The sequence below is a fragment of the Osmerus eperlanus genome, chromosome 10, assembly GCF_963692335.1.
Source record: "Osmerus eperlanus chromosome 10, fOsmEpe2.1, whole genome shotgun sequence".
In the NCBI taxonomy this organism is placed as follows: Eukaryota; Metazoa; Chordata; class Actinopteri; order Osmeriformes; family Osmeridae; genus Osmerus; species Osmerus eperlanus.
In genome coordinates this window covers 5,728,749-5,756,270 of record NC_085027.1, presented here as the reverse complement: position 1 = coordinate 5,756,270, position 27,522 = coordinate 5,728,749, and the positions used below count along the sequence as shown (strand labels likewise).

The following is a 27,522-nucleotide window of genomic DNA, read 5'->3' as shown; positions in this document are numbered from 1 at the left end:
CCACAACGGCTGCTGCCTATAAATGTGCACTTTTTGAGAAATGGCATGAAAAAAAGTACTAGCTTGGTGGTGTTGTCTTGCATTTGCCTTTAAGCCATGTCTTGAGGCTGTTTACTCTGTCCGGCTTTGAAGTAACTCCAGCTGAAGATGCTATCACAGGTGTAGATTTGAAACACGGGCTACTTTCTCACTGTACATGCTCTACAAGAGCTGTAGCCTTCTGTGAGTTTAAAGGCTCATTACCTGTGCTGTGTTTAAGGACAATTCAGGAAAGCTTTTTACCTCTGAAAATGCCTTTTGTTTTGATAGTGGTAATCCGGATGGCACAGCCACTGTACTTGGTTTAACAGGTGGCTATGAGCTCAGGGACCTGGAACTCTTTTGTGAGTTACTGAGAATTAGTTACTCAGAATGAAGTTTATTATTGCTCTGGCAGCATACATACGTCTCCATTCCCTGGATACCATTACTGGTTACTGCACTCATTAGAACTGGCATTGGTAGTGTAAACAGCTAAGACAAGGTCCTGTGGGGGTAAACTAATGTTTAGGGGGCTAGGTGTTATACTGTAATGTTTTAATGACATGAAAAGAAAGAAAAACATTGAATTTAGGTTGAAACAACATGAATGAATTAGGTTATCCATGCAATTGAATGCATCTTAACAAATCTTCTGGATTAAAGTATTGTGACAATAGTTCAAACGTGAAATTTTGGTAGACTTATTAATGTAATGGAAAAACAATGTTGATGTACTTTTGGAGTCTACAACTGGTCTTTATGCTTCTCTCCTTACTCATAAATCAAACTGCTTTAGGCGAGGAATGGATTTTAATACCTAGGACTTTCTTTTCTATGCATGTTTTGGTAAGGATACAGCTGTAAACTGGCGTGGGTGTATCTAGCCCATTTTGCCTCTGTCGTTTCCATTTATTCTTTCGATAAGCCTACAGTAAGTACAAACCGACCAGTTCTTCAATCTCTATAAATCTGAGAAACACAAACTGCTGAGCGGTGACTCATATATCAGTCTATTATACACTACAGGGCTGACTGTATTAAACAAATGGCCATGCCTGCAGCAGGAGACGAGAGGCAGTATAGGAGAGCAGAGGTTATTGTCTAATTTAAATCTTGGCTCCCTTCCCAGAGCTGTACCACATTCCAATTTGTGGCTGTGTTGCTTGGCGCTACTGACAGAGGTCCTGCTGCAAATACTGTTGGGCCCCTCTCCAGAAATGTGTCTGGAAACTGACGATCAACAGGTCAGCGGAGATTAAGATTGAAGCAAATTAGCTGAAATGACCAAAATTGTACAGCGTAAGGATGTTTTCTTTTGTGTTTTCAACACACCTGTCTAATTTCCAATACTTGATACAGTGCATGTCTGTTAATTGAGGGCTGGTGCTCAACAGCACACGTCTGTCACTGAAGCCTGACTGCTTGCACAATTCTTTTTTAAGATTCTATAATGACAGGGCAGCAGCAAAAAAAGACAACTGCAGATACAAAAGACAGCTGTTGATCTATTACCCACAAATTAAAGACAATTAACTGTTCCAAGCATACACAGTCTGGCATATAACATTCATACATTTGACAGACAGGACATCTCTTGGCAACAGGACAAGTTAAATCTAAATAACAAACCTGATGTCTGTTCTATTGAAAATATTTTTTAAGTGAAAGGGTCCATCAACGTGCTTTGCTCGTGTTTTTAACAGTATTTACAGCCAAAATGTCGTTTCAATGTTTCCAATTTGAAAAGAAGCGTAAGATTATGATACCAGTGTGGCATAATTACAAATATTAATCTTCACCATTCATTTCATATCATAGCAGTGACATTTAGACAGGCTAGTAACAAAGAGAAACTACAGATCTGTTTAGACACAAAGTAGAATGATTCTATTCCTCAGCACAGCAATCAAAGGCACCTGGAATGACAGTCTACAGAGTCACTGAAACCCACCATGTTTTTCAAGGATTTCATTTTAACAGGAGGGTAAAAGCAAAGCTTAGCTAGCAAAGCATTCAAAAGAGGAAAAAAGAAACCTCTCTCCAGAAATAAGCTTTTGTGAAGCTGACACTTAAACAGTGTGTGACCAATCAAATGCAGCCATGTCCCCTAAAAAGTATGAATTTCCCCAAGGACAATATCAGGCTAAGCGTTTGCTTTTACGAGTAATGTACAAGCCAATCATATAAGTAATAAAGTCAGTCATGTACATACTTTACTACCACAAACCAGCATCTGGAATGGGGGACTGCAAAGTTATGGTAATGTCATCTAGTTTTTTCCCCCTCTTTCAACTGGGCTGAAGTTAAATGTCATATACCATTGCAAAATCATGATCCAACTGATGATTTGTTAGGTGTGTGAGACCATGTGGATATACATTTCAGTGATGAATAGGTTATTAATGTATAGTGCTATTTTTGCATTAGCTACAGTTAATCCATCAAGGGTGTACAGTAGGCTATGAAAACTACTTCAGAAAAGGTTACACACAATTTAAAAGAACAATTTTAAGCGATACAGCTGCACATTTTATTAGTCCAACACCACTTCTAGGGTAACATTCTTTGCTGCTAAGTGTCTATAGGTAAGGATTCCATCGATTTCCTCCATTGACCACCGCTCCAGGAGAGCACTTTTCTACCATTTCTAGACCAGGAGGCTAAAAAAGGGGGTCAGTGACATGGTGTGTTTGAGCCTTGACCTCTATTTTAGGGCAAATAGGAGGCACAATGTGAGTTTCTGCACCAAAATAAATGTGTGTGCCGCAGGTTCTCCAACCCAGGCGCCTTCTCTTCCACACAGAGCGTCATTGGTCTCCATTCGTCTTCATTAGGCTGGTGTTTGACCCGCTTCTCCTCATCTCTGTAAGTACACAGTCTGCTGGGAGCGGCTGCCTCTACTTCAGGCGGCAGCCTAGATCTCATCTACACCATCATAGCAGTCTTCGTTTGGAGGTTGAGGAGGCTCGGACCAACACACCGCCGCAAAGTGCCATTCAAGACGATTGGGCGGGACAGGTGAATAAAATAAAATGGCACTGTCTTTTAGTTGGGAGGAGGAAATAGCCTATGTCTGTCATCGTGTCATCGGGCACTTTACCTGGAGGCAGAGAGGCAAATTCAACAGACGCGTAGGAATAATTAATATCTCCATTCATCTCAGCTAAAGACATCGACCCAATTAGCTGGGCACATTGACTGGCAGCCATTATATTTGGCTTCTTCTAATCAGGAGTTAGTGCCACTCACGCTTGCCCCAAATAAAGGCTCATGAATTGATGAAGATTACTATTACACTGTGAAACAATCATGATGTCTTTATTCCAATCTGCACAGTCTGCATATTTTCCATCGTGATTCACTGTGACTTATTAGCCAATGGGACGCTAGCTTGAGGACATCTCTGCAGAGCTATAGTATGTAAATGAGAGGATTTCATTTGGGAGAGGTTTACCATTAACTAAATTCATCCTTTTATGAGTCATGAGAAAGAGGTGATGCACATCAGAATAAAACCACCTGATTAAATCTTTGTTATCCATTTGGTAATCCATATGGTTTGTCGCTCATAATTTGTTACTCCTATTGCCCACAGACCCATACGTGCTGGTTGGTCTGGTCTGCTCAGTTGTCAGATCCAGGAACTCAAAAGATCAGGAACAACAATAGCCTGAGGGGCAGCCAGTGAGCTCTGACATCCTATCATACAAACTGTACAGCATGTTGATCTGACTGCCTGTCTGTCCCTATAATGGTTCAAATATTTATATAAGACAATATAAGACCCCCCCCCCCCCACACACACACACACACACACACACACACACACACACACACACACACACACACACACACTTGGTAAATAATATGTATAACCAATCAGGATGAATATCAAAAGCAACCTCATATGTATATATATACAACATCCAGAGTATACTTTTCAAGTTTACAGCTATTTTCTGTGATGAGATTATAATACAATAAAAGGATAACAACAAACGTTGAACTGAGATGTTAACTCATGATAGAAAGTCTAACAAAGGCAGTGTTCACTGCAATCCATATGGGTAATTATGAGACAAATCTACTTAATCTTTTATTTGGGAAAACTGAGCCAAATAGTAAAAGAAGTAGGCTGAACTATAGTGTTACGCTGCACTGCATTGACAAACAATTCTTTCAGATTATTTTGTAATCATTTTAATAAAAAGAATATGGTTTCTGTGTTCCAAAATACACAAATAATGCTCTGGGGCATGATTTGTCATTGTTATTCAGGACTTTCTCACCTACACTTAAAACATGATCCTTCTGGATTTTAATTAAGCACCAAGGTACCTCCCAGGGGGTCTGCCTTGGCAAAGAAAACCACTTTGATTTATGTACTACTTTGTTGTTCCTGCTTGAGGCTTGCCTGTTGTGAGGACTCCAGTGATAAATATGCGAATGGAGCAATTATTCTTATTTGTTAATTAGTTCCTGTTGCCAATATATTCTAGGGAAAATGTCAATACCCTGCAACAGTGGTGGAATGTAGGACCATCCAATAATTTCAAAGTCTCCACCCTCTTACAATTAAACAGTAAAAACAATTTGCCAGTTATGACACTTCATCGCGTGGTAAACTTTGATACCAGATTAAATAAATGCCATTTCCGAATGCAGTAGCAGTAATTGTATGGAACCGATTGGCTTTTAAAACACTAATTAACACTCAACCTCGTGGCTGTCCAACTGGATCCCTCTAATGTGAGGCATTCACACTTGTGAATTAGCCTAAATATCATGCTTCTCTCAGGCCTCTGTTTAGCCTGGAGAGATATTAGCACAGCCCACTCTTATGATGAAGAGTCATAGACCTATTCATCTGTTTGAGTAAACAAATTAAAACAGCATGTGGAAAATATGAGTGGCTATTTGTTGTTAAAAATGCTAGAGCCAAAGATATAAGGGAATTTACAATTTGTGCACCATCGCAACATGGACAGCCCTGCACATTGGATACAGAACAAAAAGGTTTTGACATAATAAAAAAAAATGTGGAAAATAGAACACAATTTTTTAATGTGTTCACTCTTCCATCATTAGAAGGATGACAAATAAACAGGCACATAATTACACAAATGTATGTGTTTCATGTTTACAAAAAGTAGACAATCTCTAATAGAAAGCGCTTAATCAGTTGATGTGCCTCTAGTGTTAGCTTATTAGCTAATTTGTGCTTATCTTGATCTATTTCTATTCCTAAAATATCACAGCCACATAGAAACTGTTGAAAATACTTCATGGGGTGATAAACTAATATTAGGATTTCCATGTTCAGTGAAGTAAGTATTGCTTACTAAGTTATCATAAAGTGACCATGGATAGACCCCAGTCCATGTGTGAAATGTCAAGGTCCAGAGATTCCCGTCTCGATATAGCAACAGCAAGAACATGATCCAACCTACTAAAGCTAACAGATATGCTGCTGCTTATGATAACAAGCAATGACCCGTGGAAACACTAAGCAACTAACCTTGAACAGAGGAAAACACGAGAGCCACCATAACAAGATAAATGCATTTCTTAAAATATCCTGTTGAATACAGTCTTTGAATATAGGTGAGTACACTGTAGGTTTGTATGTCAAACCCCATGATAGCTATGCCCCTGAAACAGTTTCAGAGGCAGAGCTGGTAGAGTAAGGTTCTCTTAGATGCTCATCATATGTAATGGAGTCATGTATCTACAGGGGTGCAAGGGGGTTCACTACGATTAGCTTGCGTAACTACTGAAGGTCACAACAGCTCTGCCGAGCAGCCACCAGCCTTCATAAAACCATGCAGCGTATCATTATTTTCACAGTGTTTCATTATGGACGGTTAACCTTGGCTAACTCCTTGCTAACGCTTTAATCAACTGCCTGTAATGTCTCTGATACAGTGTACTCACTCTACTTCTCTTATGTTTTATCAGTTTGAAAGGTAAAAAGGGTCCTGTGCATCGTCAAGGAAAGAGAGCTCCTCACACAGGTGCAGCAGGTGTCTGAAGAGATACATCGTTGAGTAAAGGCCTCAGAGGAGCAGGCTCGAGGGTTATTGTCTATTGTCAGAGAAACGAGATCGTTTTTCTTCTTAGGAATGTATGTATGAAAGACCTGTGAATAGCCGTCTCAGGAAGGATGGTCTGTAAATGCAGTGGCTTCTCTCTCCTCTGCCTCGTCTCTGCCACCCCTGCCATCCCACACTGCAGCCACCTGTGAGAGTTCACAGGGCAATGACACAGCAATGGCGGCACATGAGAACATGAGGTCATACCACAGGGTTTGTCTACCAATAGATAGCCTGAGGTTCACGAACAACACACCCTTTCAAAAAAGACTATCTTTCTATCACTAGACTTAACGCAAGGCAAATCATCTGAAGAACAATTGTAGGCGGAATTCAATCTCTAAGCCCCTCCTGAATGGTTTACCGATGAAGAAAGAGACAAAGAAAGGAGTACACTAACAACTACTTCACTAAGTTTCCACCATCCACATCAATACTGCTTTCAGGGCCCAGATGGAGGCCAGCTGCACTGTGTCCCTAATTGGGTCTTTATTAGAACATTGTACATGCACCTTTCAATTATGGCCGGAGGAAAAGGGAGGAATTCATTTGTTTAGGATACTTCTGTGGCCACTAAAAATCGCATCAGCAATGAGGCAACCTATGTACATTTTTTGGAAAGACTCTACAAAGGAACTACTTTTCACTTTTAACATGCACGTGAAATAAATATTAGAGCTGGGCCAGCTAAGAGAGGAACCACATGTTTGTTAGCTTTGAAAAACCTCTTGCTCCAACTTTACAGTATTTTTACAAATCTTTGACAGCATGTTTCCTCATTTAGCGAATGGACAAAACACAGGCAACTATGTCAGACACAAAAGTCAAACACAAGTTGTCTGACTTGTGTTTGTATTTTATTGTGTTTGTGTATGTATCTTCATACATGGAATAATACATATTCTAGTCATAGAGTCTTGTAGCAACAAATACTGTATCTGTAAGACAGAGATCAATGTACAAAAGAACAAAAGTGTATCTCTCTCTCTATTCTTTCTCTGTGCACTGACTCTTAATTCACATTAATTGCTCTGGGTTGAACAGTCAAACACTATTATAATAAAAAACATACATATAATAATTTGCATCACTATAAAGTGCCTGGTTATGATACCAGTCCCCTTGCAACTAAAAAAGACATAAGTACATGACTATAATTGTGATTCCCCTATGCAGAAAGTGGTACAAAATGTATCCTTCATATGAAACTATGCATTTAATATCAGATAGTAGGTCCAAAAAAATGGAGAGCATGAAAATAGGGAATATTTCCCAAAAGTGGCTATTACAGATGAATATAATAAGATGACAATTTCTATGAGTTTTTCAGTTTACAAAGGACATAACAGTGCCTATGTAAATCTTGAAACCATTTAATTTGAACATGATTTATGGCAAATTACATTTCCAGGAAAAACAAAGGACTTGGTGCAATAGAATATTCTTATCAGTCTAATGCATGTCTATAAAAGATCCAATTAAAATCTGGCGAAGTGTGATGGCACTTTTCCAATTTATATGAGCTTTTGAGGGGACTATTAAAGTTGTATTTATTACTTGAAGATGACTGTAAATGTGACAGAATTAATGCTATACTAAAATTGGATTAGCCGAGATGGTAACATTACAATGTTGTGCGACATATATAATGTTGGGGGAGGGGGCAGTCTACAATCAATGTCTATGACCCTGGAAGGCCAACACTGGGAAAACATGGTCCCCCGATCTCCATAACACTTAGTCCATCTGTGGGGGATGCCCTTTCTGTCTGGAAACTCAAAAAAGCTGAACTGGCTGGAGATAAACATTAAACAACATGCCTTGAGTACACAAAGAACCTGCACACACCCAAGGCAAAGCCTTCTTTTGCAAAATACTTCGTTGGACAGTAGCAGTTCATTTAAATATTCCCCCTCTCCCCTTTTTATTTGAACATTCAAATAGTAGTTGTACTTACCCTTATTATCTAGGCTCTTTGCTCAGTGGGTTGGAGGAACATTTGCATACCATTGCATATCTGCTGCCATTGTCACTCTCTAAAGGACAACCTGGTCGCTTATAGCATTATAGGAATGCATAGTGTAGCCAGTGGCAGCTGAACAATGGATAGATTAATCACCTCTGTGTGATTTCTTTTGCCCAACATGTAATATCAGAGATGCCTCTCGGTCTCTACAGTGCACTAATGAGGGGAGATTTCACCCTTGCAACAATGCACTACCCTGCGAATGAATGTCACTACAGTGAGTGAATAATACCTCCATGAGAAGAAAAGACAGGCTCTCTTTGTAAAAGGGTCACAGAAAAGGTTCACAAGAAAATGATCTTTGAAAACAACTCAGTCCTCATGGATTTCTTGACAGGGCTTTATTTATATGTGTTGAGTGAAGGACCATGCATATCTTGTTCTGGAAAATATATTAATGTATTTCATCAACTTTTGTGTGGCTAGCGGTTAGATTAAAGGTTTTGTCACTTGAGAGTTTCGATTCAGCCTCTTAAACCATTAACAAGAATTCAACAAAAGATATATAAAATATGACATGGCTGCCTCTATGAAACAATACTTTAAAAATGTGTGTCTACAAAAATGAAAGTCTAGGCTAATCATTTATATGACACATGTATTGAATCAACCAACCACAAATGATTGACTGGTCCCTTAGCAAACATCCTAATTCACAGTAAAAGCAGTTTCTAGGCCACAGGGAATTTAAGTCTTTAATAAGTCAGTGAGGTTGGTGCTTTTAGAGATGTTGTGAGACAAAGCTAGATTGAAATGTTTTATCATGGTGGAAAAATATTGCAGATACTCCGAAGTCTGGTTTATGGGTGCACAATCTTTATCTGAGAAACATCAGGCTACTTTGACATATTAGTTTAGCTATATATATATATGCCTTTAGTTGGTCGGTTAATTAGTCAGTATGTGATCAGTAGCATACAGTACACTGTAAAAACACATTTCGTCTTGCAAGAATAATTAAAACTGCAGTAATAGCAGAAAGTGTGGTGTGGAATTGAGTAGAATAATTACTCTTTTTAAAATGTGAGATTGGAGAGACAAAAATGTAAGGGGCAATTTTCTGTTGATTATAATGTGGAATAAAATCCATAATCTCCATCTTGGCTGCAATGATCAGCAATTAGGAAAAGTATTTACGTCATTGAACTCATCAAGAGAGGAAAAAACACAGCCACTTTGAGGTTCAACACATCATTACCACAAACAAACTGTTCACTGATTAGAGGAACGGAGGCCAGTTGCTAACTTAAAACTAAAACTCATACACGTTCAATCAACTCTGAGATGTGGGTAGAAGTCATGGTAATGACTGTGACATGTGGCCTTTTAAGGAACACCCTTCTTTTCATGTGTCCTCATGCCAAATAACAACAGTGTACCAGGAATTTGTGTCTCACAATAAATGCAGGTAATCTGACACCAAACATGAAACCTCTTTCCCATTTTACTTAAGTGTTGTGCTTTTGCGGCTGTCAAAGGCCTCTGAGCTGTCCAGAGGAAGTGGGATGTTTTCTGAGCGTGAGCTCTAAATGAAGCATGCTAGCTGATGTTTGAGGAGATGTAATGGAGTGGATTTACGAGCGCTGGTGTTGGGATTAAAGATGGTCGTCATGAGCGCTGATCAGGGTAATGGTCTGTGTCAGCCTGAGATTTACATATTCAACAGCTTCTCAACTCCACCTCATGAAGACTATCGCAGTGTGTTTAGTGAATAGACAAGACCTCGCAGTGTTGACTTGCTTCAGTATGAAATGAACAAGTGCACATAGACACAAAGTAAATAGGACTCCGATTACCTTTTAGGCGTGTGTATATGCCAACAGGGATCAAAGTAATGATCTTGATCAACATATTCTATAGGAAGCAGAGAACATTATCAGCTAATGTTTTACTTTACTCTTTTTTATTTTTTACATAATGCACTCTATGCAACAGTCACTTACCATCTGCAAGCATGATTGGTGGGTACACCCATACTATTATCTAAATCCTGCTACAGAAATGTTATCATTCCAGACTGGCACAGCTTTCATGGCAACAATTATTTGGCTTGTTCTGTATGCATAGTTCTGGGGGAACACAGGAAGCTTTAGGAAGCATGCAGGAAGTCAAAGTATGTGGATAAAAACCACACATGACATGTTTGATCAAGCTAACACACATTTTTTATGTAGTCCTACATGGGGAATCACCAGAATTAGCAGAATAATTCAAATGTAGACAGATAAGTCATTATTAGGCAAGAGATTCTATATACAGTAGTACTTCAGGCAAACAACACATTTTGCAAATCAATTCAGGAAAATTTGCTGTTTAATAAATCTGTTGAAAAGGGCCTTTGACAAGGTGCAATTAAATGATCAGGAACACATCAGGCATTCACTTCCTGTACAGAAAAGCCTCTAACGTGTCCATCTAGTAACATCAATCAACGTTTAGACATGACAAAGTGGGCAGCTTCTCAAGGTAGACCCATTTTAAAGTTGTGTTTGGATATGTTTAGACTCAGTTTGATGAAATGGCACCAGCTGTGTACACTGGCAAGATGCACACGGCCCTGTTTGAGGAGTGTCTTAACCCCTTCACTCCCACTCAACAGAAGAGGAAACAAAGAGGGGGGGGGGGGGGGGAATGTGGCCAGAGGACAATAGGGAGATATTGCCCTGAGGGTTTGCTGGTGTGAAGGCACTGTAATTTAGCATCTCTGTAGCCTACCAATTTCCTTTCTGCTTTGTTTTCCATACAGATGGATGAGACAATGGGATCCAAGCCATCGAGTCAGGCTTTTGTTTCACCTGTACCACATTTACGAGCTAAATAAAGTGCTCTGATATGTGCAGCTGCAGACTTTCTTACAAATGTGTTATAGTTAGGGCAGCTTCCCTTCATCCATGTTCTAACAGTGGGCTCATAGTAAATGCAAATGTGATATAAGTCATAGAAATTACTTTATACTTTATTCATCATGCAGTAGTGCAGGAGACTGCAACACTGGGAACACACAGACACGCCTGTAGATGTGTGTACCTCTGAGTTTTTTCGTCTGCATTTTCACATCCTGTTATCCTTCCACCGAGGGTAGCCAGGAGCAGTGATCAGCCACAACCATGTGCAAAGTCCAAGTGCTCACCTCATGCCTGGATAGGAGAGCGATCTGTTCTGCATGTGTTTATTGGCCTTCTTTTACAGAGGAAACTCTTGTGAGCAAGGGGAGAACATGCAAACTCCACACAGAACTGCCCAGGAGATAGCCCTGGACCTTCTTGAGGCAACAGTGCAAGCCACCGTGCAATCGCAAGTGATCTTCCAACCCTTTAAAAGTCAGAGGAACTAGGTTTTTTTATGTAGATCTCTAATCTAGCTCTGGCTCTGAGATCCCACTTCCTGTTCAGTTCACAGTTTTTTTCTTATTTTTTTAACCAAACTAAATTATATTTTGTCACAATGACACCTACCATCAAGGAAACAGAAAGATTCAGGCCTTCATTCCGCAAGAAAGAAAACCTTTCAGAAATAAAATGTCTTCAACAAATCTGCTCAACTAATTTTGATATACATTTTCTCTATAGTCAACAGACTAAACATACGAGTGACTGTGTTAAAGTGTATTTCAGTGTTATGAATAACTTTGCAAACAGAACTGTGGTGTCGGTGGGTGATAGCCTGTTCTGTTAACATCTGCAGCTAATTATCTCTGCCAGAAAAGCTAATGAAACGTTAGATGAAATGTGTATTATAACTTAAACATTATTCAACTCCAGAAGAGTGGAGCACCTGGCCATAAATGTGCAAGTAACAAGGGCCTTGGCTCATGAAGGCCTTTCAGTCAATCAAGTTTGACTTTGAGACATGCTGAAACCAGTTCAAAACAAGCCAAAAATCTGTTGGTTGTGACGTTTTATGCCGACTTTGCCTAGTTAAAGGCCACATCATTCAAAGTGTCCCACTTCTGAAAGGTTTCAAGTAGAAAAGAAACAAATGTACTTCTGCAACCAAAGATTAAAAAAAAATATGTAGGCATTTATTTATTTTAAGCCTTTTGGAGTGAGACCATTTTCTTGTAAATTTCACTGACTACAACCACATGTGCTTTTGGTATAAACCAAAGACCCAGTAAAAAACCCAAGCCATTACCACAGAAAAAATGAATGTAATGTACGACTGCACACTATTTATGAAGGACCAACTAATCAGTGACAAAAATAGTTCCTGTGGGTTTGCCCCTAAACACTGTTACCTTGTGTTCAAACTTGAATCAAAGCACTTTAGCAGAGACACACCCTGCTGCGACAAGCCTGTCATACACCTGAACACAATCCATGCTATTAAATATTGAGATGCAGGAATAATAACCAAGGCAGCATGAGCAAGAGTGCTTTAAATCAGCCTTAATGATATTTTTCATCAAGGCCCCAGAGTTCAATTCCACTAGATTACAGCAGCTCATTTTCCTTGTAATGTACATTATATTAACATATTCAGCGGTGGGAAGTTATTGCATGGTCCTCCTCACCACTGCTGTTTCTCCTTCATCCTACTGCCAAATAACAGGCAGCTTCATTAGTCATGACTGCAGCACCTAATTAAGTTTGTGCCTCTCGTTTGGGTTTTCTGTAGATTTAAAAGAATCTCTGATCTTTGAAAATGCCTTTGGGCCCTTCTTTTCTGTGTTGTCATTAAAATTGAATTAAGTCCTTTGCCAACATTTTGAGAGGGTATAGCTGTTTATGTATCAAATTTAGTATCTATTGACTGTCGAAGGCACGGTTGAAGCACTGTGGTGTAAGAAGTTGATGTGGAAGCTTGTAAATGGATGGCATGTGTAATACTTCATCTCACCATGACTCGCAAACATGACACATCATCTGAATGATTAACTGTTGTGTTGTGCTACCTTGAAATTAGTTAAGTCACATAATTAAGGTGTTTGTGTTTTAAACACAAAAGTCAACATTGGCATGAGATATGTGTTACTTAATGAGATGCATAGCAAGTGGACAGACATCTATTTCTGTTTAATTTATACTGTATTGGTGTTTTGGCCTACACCATTATGTCCCTTATTGGCAATTTAATGTTGGTTCTAGAAGTTTGCATGCACAATAACAGGTTGTACCTGCTATATGAATAACATGCTAACATTACTGTATGCACAAAAGCTGCATATACAATAACTAATATTTCTGTATAGCTTTATTGATGGCACCATCAATGAAGCTACAGGCAATACTAGGAAGTCATGCTACTACATACTTTGGATGGAGTTGTATAAATCTTTTTGTTAATGGGGAAATTAGATAGCCAGACATTTAGGCCAAACAATGCAAACCATTTAGAATCTGACACAATGTTCCAGTCAGAGTTTGCATGTCCCCTGACGGTGATAAGGACTAAGATGATAAGTGTTCTGTAGCATCAAGTCCATGGTGTTTTGAGACATGGAGTTGTCTGGTGGTCTACATGCATGTCACAACCCAATGCAATCTTTAAGTCTCTTTTAAAAGGATGAGCAAGGTGTGTCTCTTGAAAAAAGAAATGTCTCCACTTACAGTGCTTTAGCACCACACAGCTGGTCTGAACAACCACAACTCATTAAAGCCCAACCCATTGGGTTACAATTGGGTTACAACAACACAGATTATTTGTTTTGATAAACAGCCAAATACATTTGTCAGGAACAGTTAGTATTGTTGTCTATCTAAGAAACGAAGTCTGGTAGATTTGGCATGCAAGTGTGTTCAGTCTGTTTCAAGCTTCTATCATAGAGATGTATGGGTTGGATAGAAAAAAGCAACAGCAGTTAAACCCAATATATATACATCTACCCAAGACCTTGTGTCACAAGAATGTCACATTACCATTAAGGACCAAAGCAAAAACAAATTAATGTTTAAAGCTTTTTAAACTAACATACGCTAGTTTGATATAAATTAGTCTGCTTAGATTCATCTGGTCATGGATCTTTCCACATTGACCAAAGTTGAAATGCTATGCAATACAATGTACATAAAAATGAAAAGTGTACGAGACTCTTTTCTTATAAGATAAAACTTAGCCCTAAAGACATGCGTAATTAAGTCTAAAACCTTCACCATTCTGTCTAGGCTCCTTGCATGCACCAAGAGACAATAAGTTTGAGTGAAAATGCAGAGCGTAGCATTAACACCAGCGTAAACATCGTGTAGCTGTTATAAATAAACACTGTAGATTTACTGTTTCGTAGACCATATTTTGATTGAGGATCCAGTGCTGACCAGGGCACTGCGCAGTAAAACAGTGAATCACATCGGTTATGATGAGAAACTGGCATGCCACAATACTGTCCAAAAGCTATGCTACATAACACAGAGTATGATCTTACCTTATTGAAGTTGTAGTAGCCCAGACAGTGGGCAAAATCCAGGTTTGGTGGATCTCCTGGAATAGGATTTCCTCCGGCAGATGGATAAAACCTTACATCCATGATGTGTCGAGAAACCGCGCACTTGTACTGAGAATAAGGTTCAATTTGTTTCTACGTTTTTACAATCCACGCGCACAGAGAAAGGCGGCGAAACGGGAAGCTCTGTCGGGACTTCAGATAGAAGTGGACATAAGATTGGGCAGGGGGTAAACTACGAAGTTTTGGTATTCCTCATCTATTTGTTGAATAACCTCTTCAGAGCTTAGAAACTCCAATAAAGGTTGGCCAGTGTCCAAGCGTTTCCTCAAGGCGTATTATATCTGCGCCAAGCCGCGGTGTTTGCCCATGCATTTAGAAGCAGCTGCTGTACACAAAGAAGCCACGCGACCGGCAGCGACAGACTCCACAATTTACCTTTCGCCGTTCAGATGGTGTGGAAATAACAAAAAATATTTAGCAGATGCCTAATAGCCATTTAACAAGTCCAACGCGCAGTAAAGGCACTGCCCATGCAAGCATCGGTGCGTACTCTTGCTCTCACGTTTTGTTCAGAAGTTATGTTGTTCTTCAAGTTTTCAAAGTCTAGCCTAGTTGGAAAAGTTTATTATTCATCGCATAAACCAAGATTCTATTGGTAGCCGAACTGTTTCAATAGCATTATTCTACCCGTTGCTGTAGTGGTTACTCAGACAAAAACGGAAATACTGTTGCATCCGATCGATGGTGTATAATTAGTGGATTTTGCTGTACTAGGCTACACAACCTCCATCAGCCTTTGGCTCTATTCGTTATAATGATGAACAAGCCAAATGTGTGAACAAACCGGGGCCACTCCCCACACACCACACGCCACTCCCCACTTTGCCCAGCATCTGCTTCAGTGATAACAGTTAATAACTTTCTAAAATGCATTAAGGCTCCGTACTTGTCAGAGTTACAGTGGTAATTTAATTATGACATAATATGCGTGCTACATTTTTAGAAGCTAAATTACAGGTGACACCAGATGAAATGCACCGACTATCAACTGATAATAAACATAAATAACCACCATTTAGAAAAGTGGATACTTGAAATTAACTGTATTTTTAATCAAGTGTACTTGATTACTAATATAAACTTGAGTTACCAATACTAAGCCAACATGCAAGTTATGCAACGCCATAAGTATAAACATGTAATGCTAAAAAAAACAAGAATTAGTCTGGAGCAGTTTGTCATATTACAAGTGTCCTTACAGTGTTTCAGCAATGAATATGCATTTAATTGTAACTAGATTGATGGTAATATAATTAATTTCAGAGCAAAATTTGGAGATGTTGTAGACTACTAGAATGTGGCCACACATATACTGTAGATAATGATAACCTTGACTTTCAATTACACCATGTGGCACCATGTGGACCCAAGGCCTATTTGACTTACTTCATCCACCTGCCTACACATGTAGCTCTTTGCTTGCTTTGACCACTATATAATACTTGCATTGTATATTAGCAACAACAAAGAGATCCCTGACACCTTTTCCAATACCTCACTGCCAATATCACACCATACACCAAAATACACAAATGCACTAATGCACTTCTACAGATATGCTGGCAAACACACATAACCCCATGCATTCACATGTTCCATTCAAGTCTATGACTCTCTCATTCATCACTCTCTCAGTTCATTAATGAAACACAGTTTGTCAACTCCTTTGTGATTTAAACTCAATATATGTGATGTTAGTTTGTAGGTGATTTGCATGTATAGTGTACTTTAGGGCCTATATGATAAGGACCAAATCAAAGAGGTATTCTTCAAGATCTCATGGTATGCCATCCTGGAGATTATCCAGCTTTTGCACCCATGACTATTGCCTAAAGAAGGTAGACATAATGAATACCCCATGTAAGTTAGCCAAGAAATACATTTAGCATTTATATATTTGTTGACCCATTCTTGTTCTTTTAGGCTATGTTCTTGCATGATAAGGCTGCTTACGTGCCCCACAAAGCTTTACACATGCAGAGATACACCCACATGTATGCAGTGCATCACATTTAATCTCCCTCACCCCCTTACGCACAGACACACATATAAACCCACACAGTCTCACACACTATATATCAGATAAGACACCCCATGCTCGATTTCTAATTCACTGGCTCGGTTATTGGATGTGTTGGTTTTTGAATACAACACGGCTTTGTTTTGGGTCTTTGGGTTGGTGTTGTTATTTATTTCCGTGTTTAATGTTGTTTGCCTGTGCAGCTGGGGAACTGAATTAATTTCCTTTTTGTTGGTTGGGTGTCAGTGTCCCAGCCAGATGAATTATGCCTTGCTACCATGTGTCATTTCCTCTCTGCCTGGCAACACTGGAACCATTTGGTAACCTGAAAACAAATTATCTTCTGTTGGCTCTCGTTCAAATTCAATTAAATCAGCGCAGAGTAATTATATCGGGGTACAAAAGAGTAATAAATGCAAAATAATTAATTAACCTAATAATCTTTATTTATGCTCCCCTCATATTAAGTATGTGATTCCTCCATTGTACACTGCCCTCGCAAATAACTGCTGACGGATATTAGTATCTGAACTCCCTCTGCCGGTCCTGCAGTAGTGATAGCGAATGTTCATTATTCTTATCTCAACCATGTCATGCTAAGACATATTAGGATGCAACCTCAGGTACTTGTCACACTCACACCTATTATGATTATGATCTTATTCAGTCATGGAGAAAATATGCATGATGCAGCTGCATCAGCTAAAGATGCAGTATCTGTTGGAGAGAACTTAGGAAACTAAGTATTACATGATGTGTTTTGAACATAAAAGGACTTTGACAACATTAAAACTTGGCTGTTTCTTTCTGTGAAGAAAACACACTGCATTTTGAATGCTGTCAGTTATTTTTCATCAGGGAGAAATTCAAACAAATATTTGATGGTGGACTGTAGCCTTTATCTCTAGTCAAGGACACCATGTATTGGTATATAGTGCAGTTGTATCAAAGTTGTGTCAAGTCTATTATCTCTAAACAGTAGCTTGGAATCCACAGCTTGAACATCACAAAGTCACCTTGATGTGAGAGAGACACTTGTCCTTGCCCTTTATGTTTTCACTGCTACAGAAGAGTAGCAGTAGAAATACAGTAGTTTGATTAACTCTGTAGTTAAGAAGACAATGCCTGCACCATACCACACACCAGACTGACTCTACAGTGTATTTTTTTTTAAATAGGACAAGCTAAAAAATGTGCCGGTGTTAATGCATCTTACACTAAGATATCTTACAAGGAACACGAAAGCCAGGACAAGTAAGGCATCGATCAGACACCAAAAAGGAAATGTTCCCATCTTACACCCATATGTGTTTGCTGCACACCGGGGGCAAAATAGGCACGGCGATAGATGCTTTTGAACTAGCCTTGTTCATTCGAGGCTGAGTCCAGTGTTGGTGATCACTCAGTTAGTTCATAGACACAAAATCCTAACACACAAATACAACTCAGTCACTCACAGATAAAGAGTGGCCTGCAGCTAGTCGCTGAGTAGTAAACATGAAGGGATAATGCAGCTCTAACCCTAAAGAGACATCCTAATGTGGAAATGTATTACTAATCCTTATCCTAGCCTTCTGGGTGACTCCATCACAGGGAAATACACTTGCTCGAGTGTTGATTACTATAATAACATCTTCTAATAAAATCATGTCTTTTGTACATTTTCACAAAATTGTCTTTTATTTTTCATCTGAGGGCAGATGTTCTATGCTATCTCCGCTGTGATGAGGCGTGGGTAAAGCTCAGACCACGTCCAGTGGTTTGCAGAAGGGGCTGTTGTTTTTCACTTATCTGATTGGTTGTGATTCAGTATGACACAAATTATTTCCCTAATATAGACTGGTACATTTCTTCTCCAGTGTTCATTGCCTCCTGAAGCTGATGATTTAAATGGACTTTAAATGGATCCCAAGGACCATGTTCTGGTACAGCTAGTATCCTGCACAATCCCTCATTCACAAGCACTCTCTCCTTCTTCTCTCGCTCTATGTGCTGTGCATGTTTACGTTTTATGTTGTGCCTTTGAGGGCCATTGCCTCCATTACACTGTTCAGTAATGATGAGAGAGATTAAAGATTAAAGGCAGTCCCCCCCTAGTCCTCAATATTACTGGGTGCTGTATTATTAGCCATGTTTGTGTTCCATTGTCCTCGTCCTTGAGATCATATCTACATTATAAAAATGTGCATGTAAACATGTTAACTATTTGTAAAACCATTATTAATCTCAAATCAAATTTTTAAGAAAGATTTTTAGGAATATCCACTCTGTACATTTTTTATTGTCTGCTGACACCAACGGATATAAACAATAAGCAAATGTAGGAAGTACTTGGAAGTCCTAGAACCTACTTGGTTTTGCTAGTCTTAAAATAATTTAGTTAAGTAACTTGTGTATAGTAGGCAGAGAGGGTTAAATATACCGACAAACTACATCCTAAGTAAATCTAAATTTTCAAGATTTGATTGTACACCATTGAAAGTGATGACATTTGTCCTTGAGAAAAAGAAAATCACCCTTTGTGGTCTAACTCAGTACTGGCTTTGCTTGAATAAAATTATGTTAGTCCCATTGAGTCTAAATGAATCTTCTCTTCTGGGCCTGAGCACCCCAATGAGGAATCTCTTCTGCACTCATATCAATCTGCAGGATACTTTGTTACATTATTCTCAATTAAAACCTGTCCTTAGCAGCATTAGTCATCTTAGTGCTCATCACTCATAGTAATTAGTGCATGCCTTCAGTTCCTCGCACTGGAAGAGGATATTTCAATATCCTACTAAGCAATTGAGAGATATGACTGTGATTGACATTCTGTGAAACTCAGGAAGTAATTACATTATATGCTTTAGTGTTTTTTTTTATTGGAATGATTTTACATTTCACAAGGCTTTCACAAATCTATGTTGGAAATGAATGTTTAAATTATTGTTTGATTTCTCCTCAGAACTATCTCTATATTTAAACCTGAGTCAGTACAATGTACCCCGTGGAGTCTTCATAGATAGATAAACCATAGTTCAAAACAGTGGCAAACAAACTAATGTTGTTGTTGTGCCATGGTCACATGTTTAATCAAATGAAAGCACTGTCTGGGACCAAAGCTGATCCATTAGACTTCTTGTGGTGATGTGTTTTGCCATGACTGAACAGTCTACTAAAAGCTAATGTAAAGTATATTTTATGGTTTTGTAAAAACTCATCCATTATCTTTTATTCAGTAAGGGGTCTACTGCAGAGGGAAAGGGAAACAAGAAGAGGAAATGTCTCCCGAAGCAGAAAAGAGCATGGTTTCCAAAATGCTAAAGTATAATGAGATTTCTTCCCACATCATCTTTTGATGGATAGTTTCAGCTTGCCATTTGCTAAATGAAATCAATTATTCCGCCACAATCTGCCATGGCGCATTTCTTTGTTCCTGTACTCACCAGTGCTCAGAATGAGAATTTTGTCCCTCCTGTCAAAGAACTCAAAATGAACATTATCACTGAGGTGTTGTCACATTCTGTCAAACATCACAGGCTACTATCATACTTACTTATTTATTTTTTAGGTTTACTGAACTGCATGTTCTGTAATACTGAAGCATTCTTTAAGCCCAATACCAGCACATTATGATTTGACATTTCCGTTTACAAAACGTTTACGGTAGGAAGCATCTTCCAACCATTTCCTTTCAAAATCGGTTAGCACTGCCCCATCAAAGAAGTCTCAGTGTCCTTCCTAATCTGGCCTCCCTTTATCCTGAGGTTTTCCCAGGTCACATCAGTGCAGTCTTCTCTCATCTCCACAGCACACATAAAAGGTGCTTTGCACCCTTCGAAAAATAAATCTAAGGCTGGGGCGATGGAGGCAGAGTTGATTTCAAAAGTCCTTTGCTCCTCATATGTGTCCACTAATGGCAGAGATAATGCTGACAACTCCATGACATCAAAGGCAGGTTATTCTGTTTGATTCAATGTGACCACTCTAATGGCTGTCACTGGCCATATACTGATGTTTATATCATGAGTTTGGAAGAATCTCATAAATATTTATGTACCACCGCAGCAGTTAACACTCACCCCTCACGTAGGAGAACAGCTGCAGGGTTGTTTTTGGTGCTGTGTGGTGCTGCTGTGAGATGTGCATACTGCCCAATGGACACACTCACAGAAATGCCATGGGCTACAGGCCGTCTTAATATGGGGCTTGCTTGAAAAAACACCTTACCGCTTTTATATATTGTCCTTTTCAGACAGAAATTAAATTGAGGATGCACAGGCAGTGCATATTTATAAGTTATAGGTTCAAATCGACTCTTAAAAACATCTGCATTTGTTCTTCATGGCCCCACACCTTAAAGAAGGATCCTGTTTTTATTTTTCCTTCGGCTTTGAACCTCATTTTATAGTTTATAACATTATGCACAAACCAATTCAAAAAGCGTTTCCTCCAGCCATTATCTCAATGAAATCATGGCTCATCCTTACAATAGCTGATTGTTCAAACACATTAAACCCGATTTGAGAATACTGTTGGCCGTTGTGTTTTGAATTAAATGTCAACACGGGTGTAAAACAAAATGTAAAATCATATTCTACTGAATATAAATGTGTCATTTGCTGATATAGATGAGTCTGGTGGAGAGAAAGCCTCATCTCCATGGTGATAAATTAACTGAAGCATGTCCCCGCTTGAGTGACACATCTTTGATTTGTAGCAAGTAGTTAATTTCAATCCTAATCCACCGTGCTATCATTTACCTCAACTTCCTGTCACAGCCCCAACCCGACAGTACCCTGGCCATAGCTCCGAGGACGCCGCCACCAAATAAATGAGACAGTCACACAACACTACCAAACGCAAGTGACAGCATGCTAACATAAATAACAATGACAGTACACAACACACTATCTGTGGATTGTGGTTTCAAATAGAGCGTTTTGCAGTTACAACCAATTTAAAATGACGCTTCATAGAGATTATTTGGGTCAGTGTAGTATTTAATTCCCACAGTATAATTACAGTATGAAGGTAGAAACCTTGTATTTACTTTCCACGGTTGTAGATGAGACTCAGTTTTAGTTTTAGTTTTAGTAAAGTTGAACTAGAGAGGGTACAATTTCTGGGGAAATTGTGGGGTTTGCTTGCGTCAGTTGCAAACCCAGTAGGTCCATTTTGCATACTTGAGTATGCATACTTATTATTTATGAAGATGGCATAGGCCTACATTAAAAAGCATACATTTGTTGCTGCTCATTTACACTTACTACTAAGATACAAAGAGTGAAGTGTAGAGTGAAACAGGGTTCTGTTGTCATTTCCCTTACTGCAAAAGGGAATGGTGATAGGCTATGTTGTAGCCTCATATAGTGGAAACAGTTGCATCAAAACGAAGAAATTGGGAAATCCTTTCCCCCAAAGACTGTCCTAACCTGTATCCCAACGATGTCACTAGCAGCATCTTAGCTGGAATCGGAATTCAAACATTACTCTCTGCAAACGAAAAACATGCCCCCAAAAACGTAAATAAGCTTGAAATGTACTTCTGGAAAACTGGCTGATATAACAAGTTTACTAGAAGGGATCATTATGTATCAGTAACAACAAGACTAGGGGGTCATGTGGTGTGACTGGCTATCCTCACTGTAAGTAAGGACATGACATTGTCTGTGTAGTGCAATAATTAAAAAAATTTTAGGGGTGGGAAAATAATAAATAAATATAAACTTTTTATAAATAGGAAATATATGAGAGAGAATATAGGTTGTGCCTTGCCGTTCGGCTGTGATTGTATGACCGGGTTGGATGTTTGCAGCTATTTTAGTTACTTAATAGTTGGGTGTGCTTTGCCTTCGGCAAGGGCACAACCTTTGTTCTCTCACATAACGTTATATATTTATTTTTTTATTTTTTATTTTCCCACCCCTAAGTCTCAGTCAATATTTGGACTACATAGACAACCTAGGTGTCAAAAGTTTCGTCTTGGTAGCGATTGAGGTGCTTGTATTTGTATTTACGTTCCGTTGCAGGGTTTAAGTAGAAATTAAGTTTTTGTGGCGAAAAGTGAAGCGAACGGTGGCTAACTTGCTAGCCACAGTCACTGACGCTACTAACGTCACTAACGTCACGAAAACTCACGTGACTATCTCTAGCAGAACATTAGTTTAGCAGCTCGTTAACTTCTGGGAGATGGATAGGCTGACTGCATTACCGCAAGGCGGCTGCAGAAACGCCACAAGCAGAGGCCTGGGTAATAACTATTTGCTCATTTTACTTTGTGATATGACACACAATTGTGATGTGTAACGTACAATATAAGATGAAATTATTAAGGAAGTACATCTACTTTCGGAAACAGTAATCTACTATTTCACTGAAGCGTTAGTATCATGACATTAGCCTCTGTTCCCCGGGCAACACATACTGCAGCGGTCTATGATCCATCTGTTTTCAATCGTTAAAATAAACATTCCTCACAAATACATTTTCGTTGTAGGATTTATTATGACATTAGATTACAAGTAAACGATTTGTGGGTGAAATTATCATTACCTGTGGTTTCAAACCAGTGTAGCTCACTGCAACACTGTAGCCTACGCGAGACCCTAGTGCACAGTACTGTAGCTAACAAAAACATCTCCACAGCTGTTTAGGAAGTCAAACGGCGACAGAACATGTTCGGCACTCCCCTTACTTAAATCAAAAGTCTATCTAACTACTAACCTGAACTTCATTGCCACAGCCTAAACTTTGTCAATCTGTTGATGAAAATTATTAATTTCAGCCTAAACCGTACAACAGAACAGTAAATCGAATTAAACCAACGCAATAGCTACCAAGACGAACACCGCAGTAGTCTAGTAGTACTGTAGTAGTACAATTTACCGGGGCAGCTTCTCCACACAGGGCTATATCGCATTTTGCGTTGTTACTTACAATGATCGCTACCAGTTTTTATGAATGAGCGATTTTCCACTAAATAAATGTCAAGCTTATTTACGTTTTTGGGGGCATATTTTCAGTTAGCAGATGGTGTTTGAATCGCGATTCCATCTTCTACTGCCGGGCTAACGTCGTAGAATAATCTCCAAAGGGGGTTCTTTATTAATGAATGAATGCAATATGAGTAGGCCAAATGCCTGAAAATATCACGAGAAGGGAAAAACTTAAAAGGACGTTTAAGTCATAGAGATTAGGTCAATTTTTACACCAGTCTGCCAAATTTATTCGTTTTGATTCAACTATGAGGCTGCCTCTTGCAGGGGAAATGAGAAGACATCTATTTCATTCTACACTTCACTCGTATTTTGAGTTGTAAATGAGCAGCAAAAAAAATATTATTTTAAATCTATGTAATCTTTATAAATAATAAGTATGCATTTTTATATAAAATATACAGAAATATCAGTAAAAATGGCATTAAAAAACAGACCCCTGTGCAACCGACGCAAGCAAGCACACCCTACAATTTCCCCAGAAATTGTACCCTCTCTAGTTAATAGTTACATCAGCTACTGCCCAGCAGATGTGATTCAATTGTATACAGTGGTGTAGATATGCCCTATAAGCAGTCCTACACAGTACATTGTTATTGCAACGATGACTAAGAGATTAAAGTATATAGTCCGCAGTCTTGGACAACGTCAAACATGCTCTTGGGTGATAGAGCCTGGAATTATTATTATCTATATTATTGTTGCCTGCTTTTCTACAGGTACACTCTTGCACTTTTGAGGTTCATGTCGTTTAATTGTAACTTGTTTAACTGCATGCTCTTATGTTTCTTCCCATTGGCACTTATTTGGTTTTCACAATGTATGCTTCATGTTTTGGCTACCCGCAATGTTTTGGGGCTATCTCATTTTTATGATCAGTGACCTATGCACTTTTGTAAAACTTGGAAGTCGCTTTGGATAAAAGCGTCTGCTAAATGAATACATGTAAATGTAAAATGTAATTGTAACATTGAAAGCTTTCTATTTCTACATGTAAGCAATGAGCCATTGGATCCACAAATGACACCAGAGGGCCACAGCAGAGTAGGTTTCATTTGTGTAATGCTACGAACATCTCACCTTGATCAAGCTAGTTGAATGGATTCCTCCATTAGAATATTGCCAGTTATTTTCAGTATTGTTATGTTTTATTCCATAAGTCTATTGTTATGTCTATGTTGGTGGTGGTCGTCGGAGGGGCCGTAGGTGCAGATTGGCAGCCACGCTTCTGTACCACCACCGGTTTGACTGTGTCTGAATGAATGCTGGAATTTGTAAAGCGACCTTGAGTACTCTGAGTAGTAGAAAGCGCTATATAAGATCAATGATATATATATATATATATATATATATATATATATATATATATATATATATATATATATTGCTGTATCCATGAGTTTGGTCTCTTTAATCTCCTATGTGATGTTACTATATCATTATTTACCTTTAACCTAATAGCTGACACAAACAATATGTTTTTGAAAGCAGATCTGAAGATAAAGGAGAAAACAGAGAGAGGAGAACAGGGGTAGAATAAAGTAGATCTGTGCAGACACTCCATTTACTCACAAACACAGTTTTGGGTTATTGAGAATGATAACAATGTAGGGAGGGCCCTTTGTTTGGTCACACACAGACACATGTTTCTCTGAGGCTGACATGATTGCCATTCTTCCTCTCGTTTCTATCTGGGCAACATCAATCTGTATTGAGGGGCCTGTCAGAACTGTCTCAGTCACAGCGGAAAGCCGGGCTCCTATAGCACTGGGCTATATGAAGAGCTGGCGCTAACCACCAGGATCCTAGGAGGATGAGAGGGGAGATCAAGCTGCTGGGTGACTGAGGAGAGAGACTCAATCCTGCTCTTTATGTGTCAGGAGGCAGGTTTAGTGAAAAACTCAGACTTTAGCACTAAAGCCTTATATAGGTTGACAGGAACAGATGTATTCTCGTTGCCATGTCCAATATACCATCAATACTGGAGAAGATGGAAGAGTGAATAGTGAATAACAACAACTGGATTGGATGTATAGATGAAAAATGTGCAGCATACATGGGAAACCCTCCATGGTGAATTTAGTTTACTTCTTTTAAACAGACATTCAGACAAAATAGCATGACATCGTAATTCCACTAAAATGCTTATTTGAGTATTCAGGATTACATTTCATAATAACTCTATATATAGAGTCAATGAAACACAAAAAACTAGTGTAAAATGTGAGCATAGACTTATCTGTGTTTTGAAATTTCTCTCAACTTTAGGATAAAAAAGATTGTATTAGCGGGGAGGCAATATTTCACTGGCTGGAATAGGTGCAGGCAATCTGCCTTTAGAGTGGAGAAGGCAGCAGTGTTTTATAATGGAAGAAATTCAATGTGACATGTCGAGAATGAATTGCTCAGTCAACCAGAAATATCCCTTGTTCTAATGGCTTGGGACAGTCAATGGCGTGTTCCCTCCCCTCCCCCTACCTCCATCTTTCTCTCTTTCTCTTTCTGAGAGCATCTATGTGTAAACACAACACACTGCTGTAACAAATGATGTTATGAACGATCCATGACAACTGAAATACTGCTGTATTGTAAGTTGTATGTTTAAACATAAACAATTATCTCAACGAGACTCAAGACTTGATGATGATAGCTGAACCTAATTGACCTTTGAAAAACGAAATTTGCTGTGATTTGATGGCTATTCATTCTAATGTACTCCATGGATACATTTGTCAAATACATTTGGTCTGTTTCAAAGGTTAATCCGCCAATCAAGTGAAGGCAAATGTAGAACATCAAGGTATCAAAACATCCTATATGAATCAAGAATATACAGATGGAGATGTATTTAACCTTATCAGAAAAGTCAGCCGAAAACATGCAGGAAATTGTGTATACACTGTCAGCGTACTTAGTTCAAATATTTGTAGTCTCTGTCACTAGATATGGAGGAAATGTTGCCTGGTGATTTGAAATATACATTTCCTTCACTAGAAAGATAGGAAATGTATTGTTGTGTATCCTTTACCAGGATTGGTTTTTGAGTGTATGCACTCGATATGATTGGCACTTTAGATGTCGCTACCTTATATGAAATATGATCTCTTGAGTAGTGTAATCATGGGTTGGAAGATTGCATTCTATTATCCAGGAATGAAAATGATGAATTGAAACTTGAGGAATGTCTCAGATGTCACATTGGTTATAGGGCTATTTTGCACACACGCTCAATTTCATTGTGTGCTGGTGTGTATGTGTGTGTGCGTGCGTAACAGTGGTATTGTTGGAGATTGTGCCGATTCTCTCCTCTCATCAGCAGGTTTTGTGGGCAACGACACAGCATATAATCTGCCCCTGGGAAGAGTTAGCTCCCAGTCAGTGATGGGAGGGGACCACTGGCTCCCTGAGTGCCAAACAATTCTACATTCATGAACTCAAACTGAGAAACTGCTCTCTCAACTGGTTGACTAAAAATAGACTAAAAATAAACTTCTGGGAAATTACAGATATACGTTTTCTGATAACACGTTACTGTTGTTGGTACATATTAACCAGCTTTACAAACATGGTGACCTTTATGAGAAGCTAAGGTTTAATACACTTTATGGTTAACAAGGAATGATTACTAGAACCATTATTCTCGTAAGACATAACTTGATTTACTTAAAAAGAGAAAAAAAATCAATGTTTGCTTGTGGTGAGTTGGGAGATAAGGTCAAATACAATGAATCCGACAGTGTCATCGGCTCATTAGCAGTGGAGACCACCAACCCCCATCCCCCTAACAGGACCTGATGCACTGGCCTGTCTCCGTAGCTAGACCCAGGCTCTGGCTGTGTTAGCAAGCCTAATGCTCTTTCTCTGAGGTATTAGCATTAAGCTGGCCCATAATTCTCTGTGAATTTGGAGAAAGAGGCTCGCTATGCAGCTCAAACTGTTCA

The 27,522-nt window shown here is 38.9% G+C and overlaps 1 protein-coding gene across 1 annotated transcript in view; it reads right to left on the bottom strand.

Moving 5' to 3' along the window:
• tox3 (TOX high mobility group box family member 3) overlaps positions 1-15,316 on the bottom strand; it is a 36,646-nt gene extending 21,330 nt beyond the window's left edge. Inside the window, exon 1 of the mRNA XM_062470959.1 lies at positions 14,501-15,316. Within this exon, the coding sequence (XP_062326943.1) occupies positions 14,501-14,602 (102 nt within the window). The 5' untranslated portion in view covers positions 14,603-15,316. The remainder of the gene's footprint in view (positions 1-14,500) is intronic.
• Positions 15,317-27,522: the final 12,206 nt, after the last annotated feature.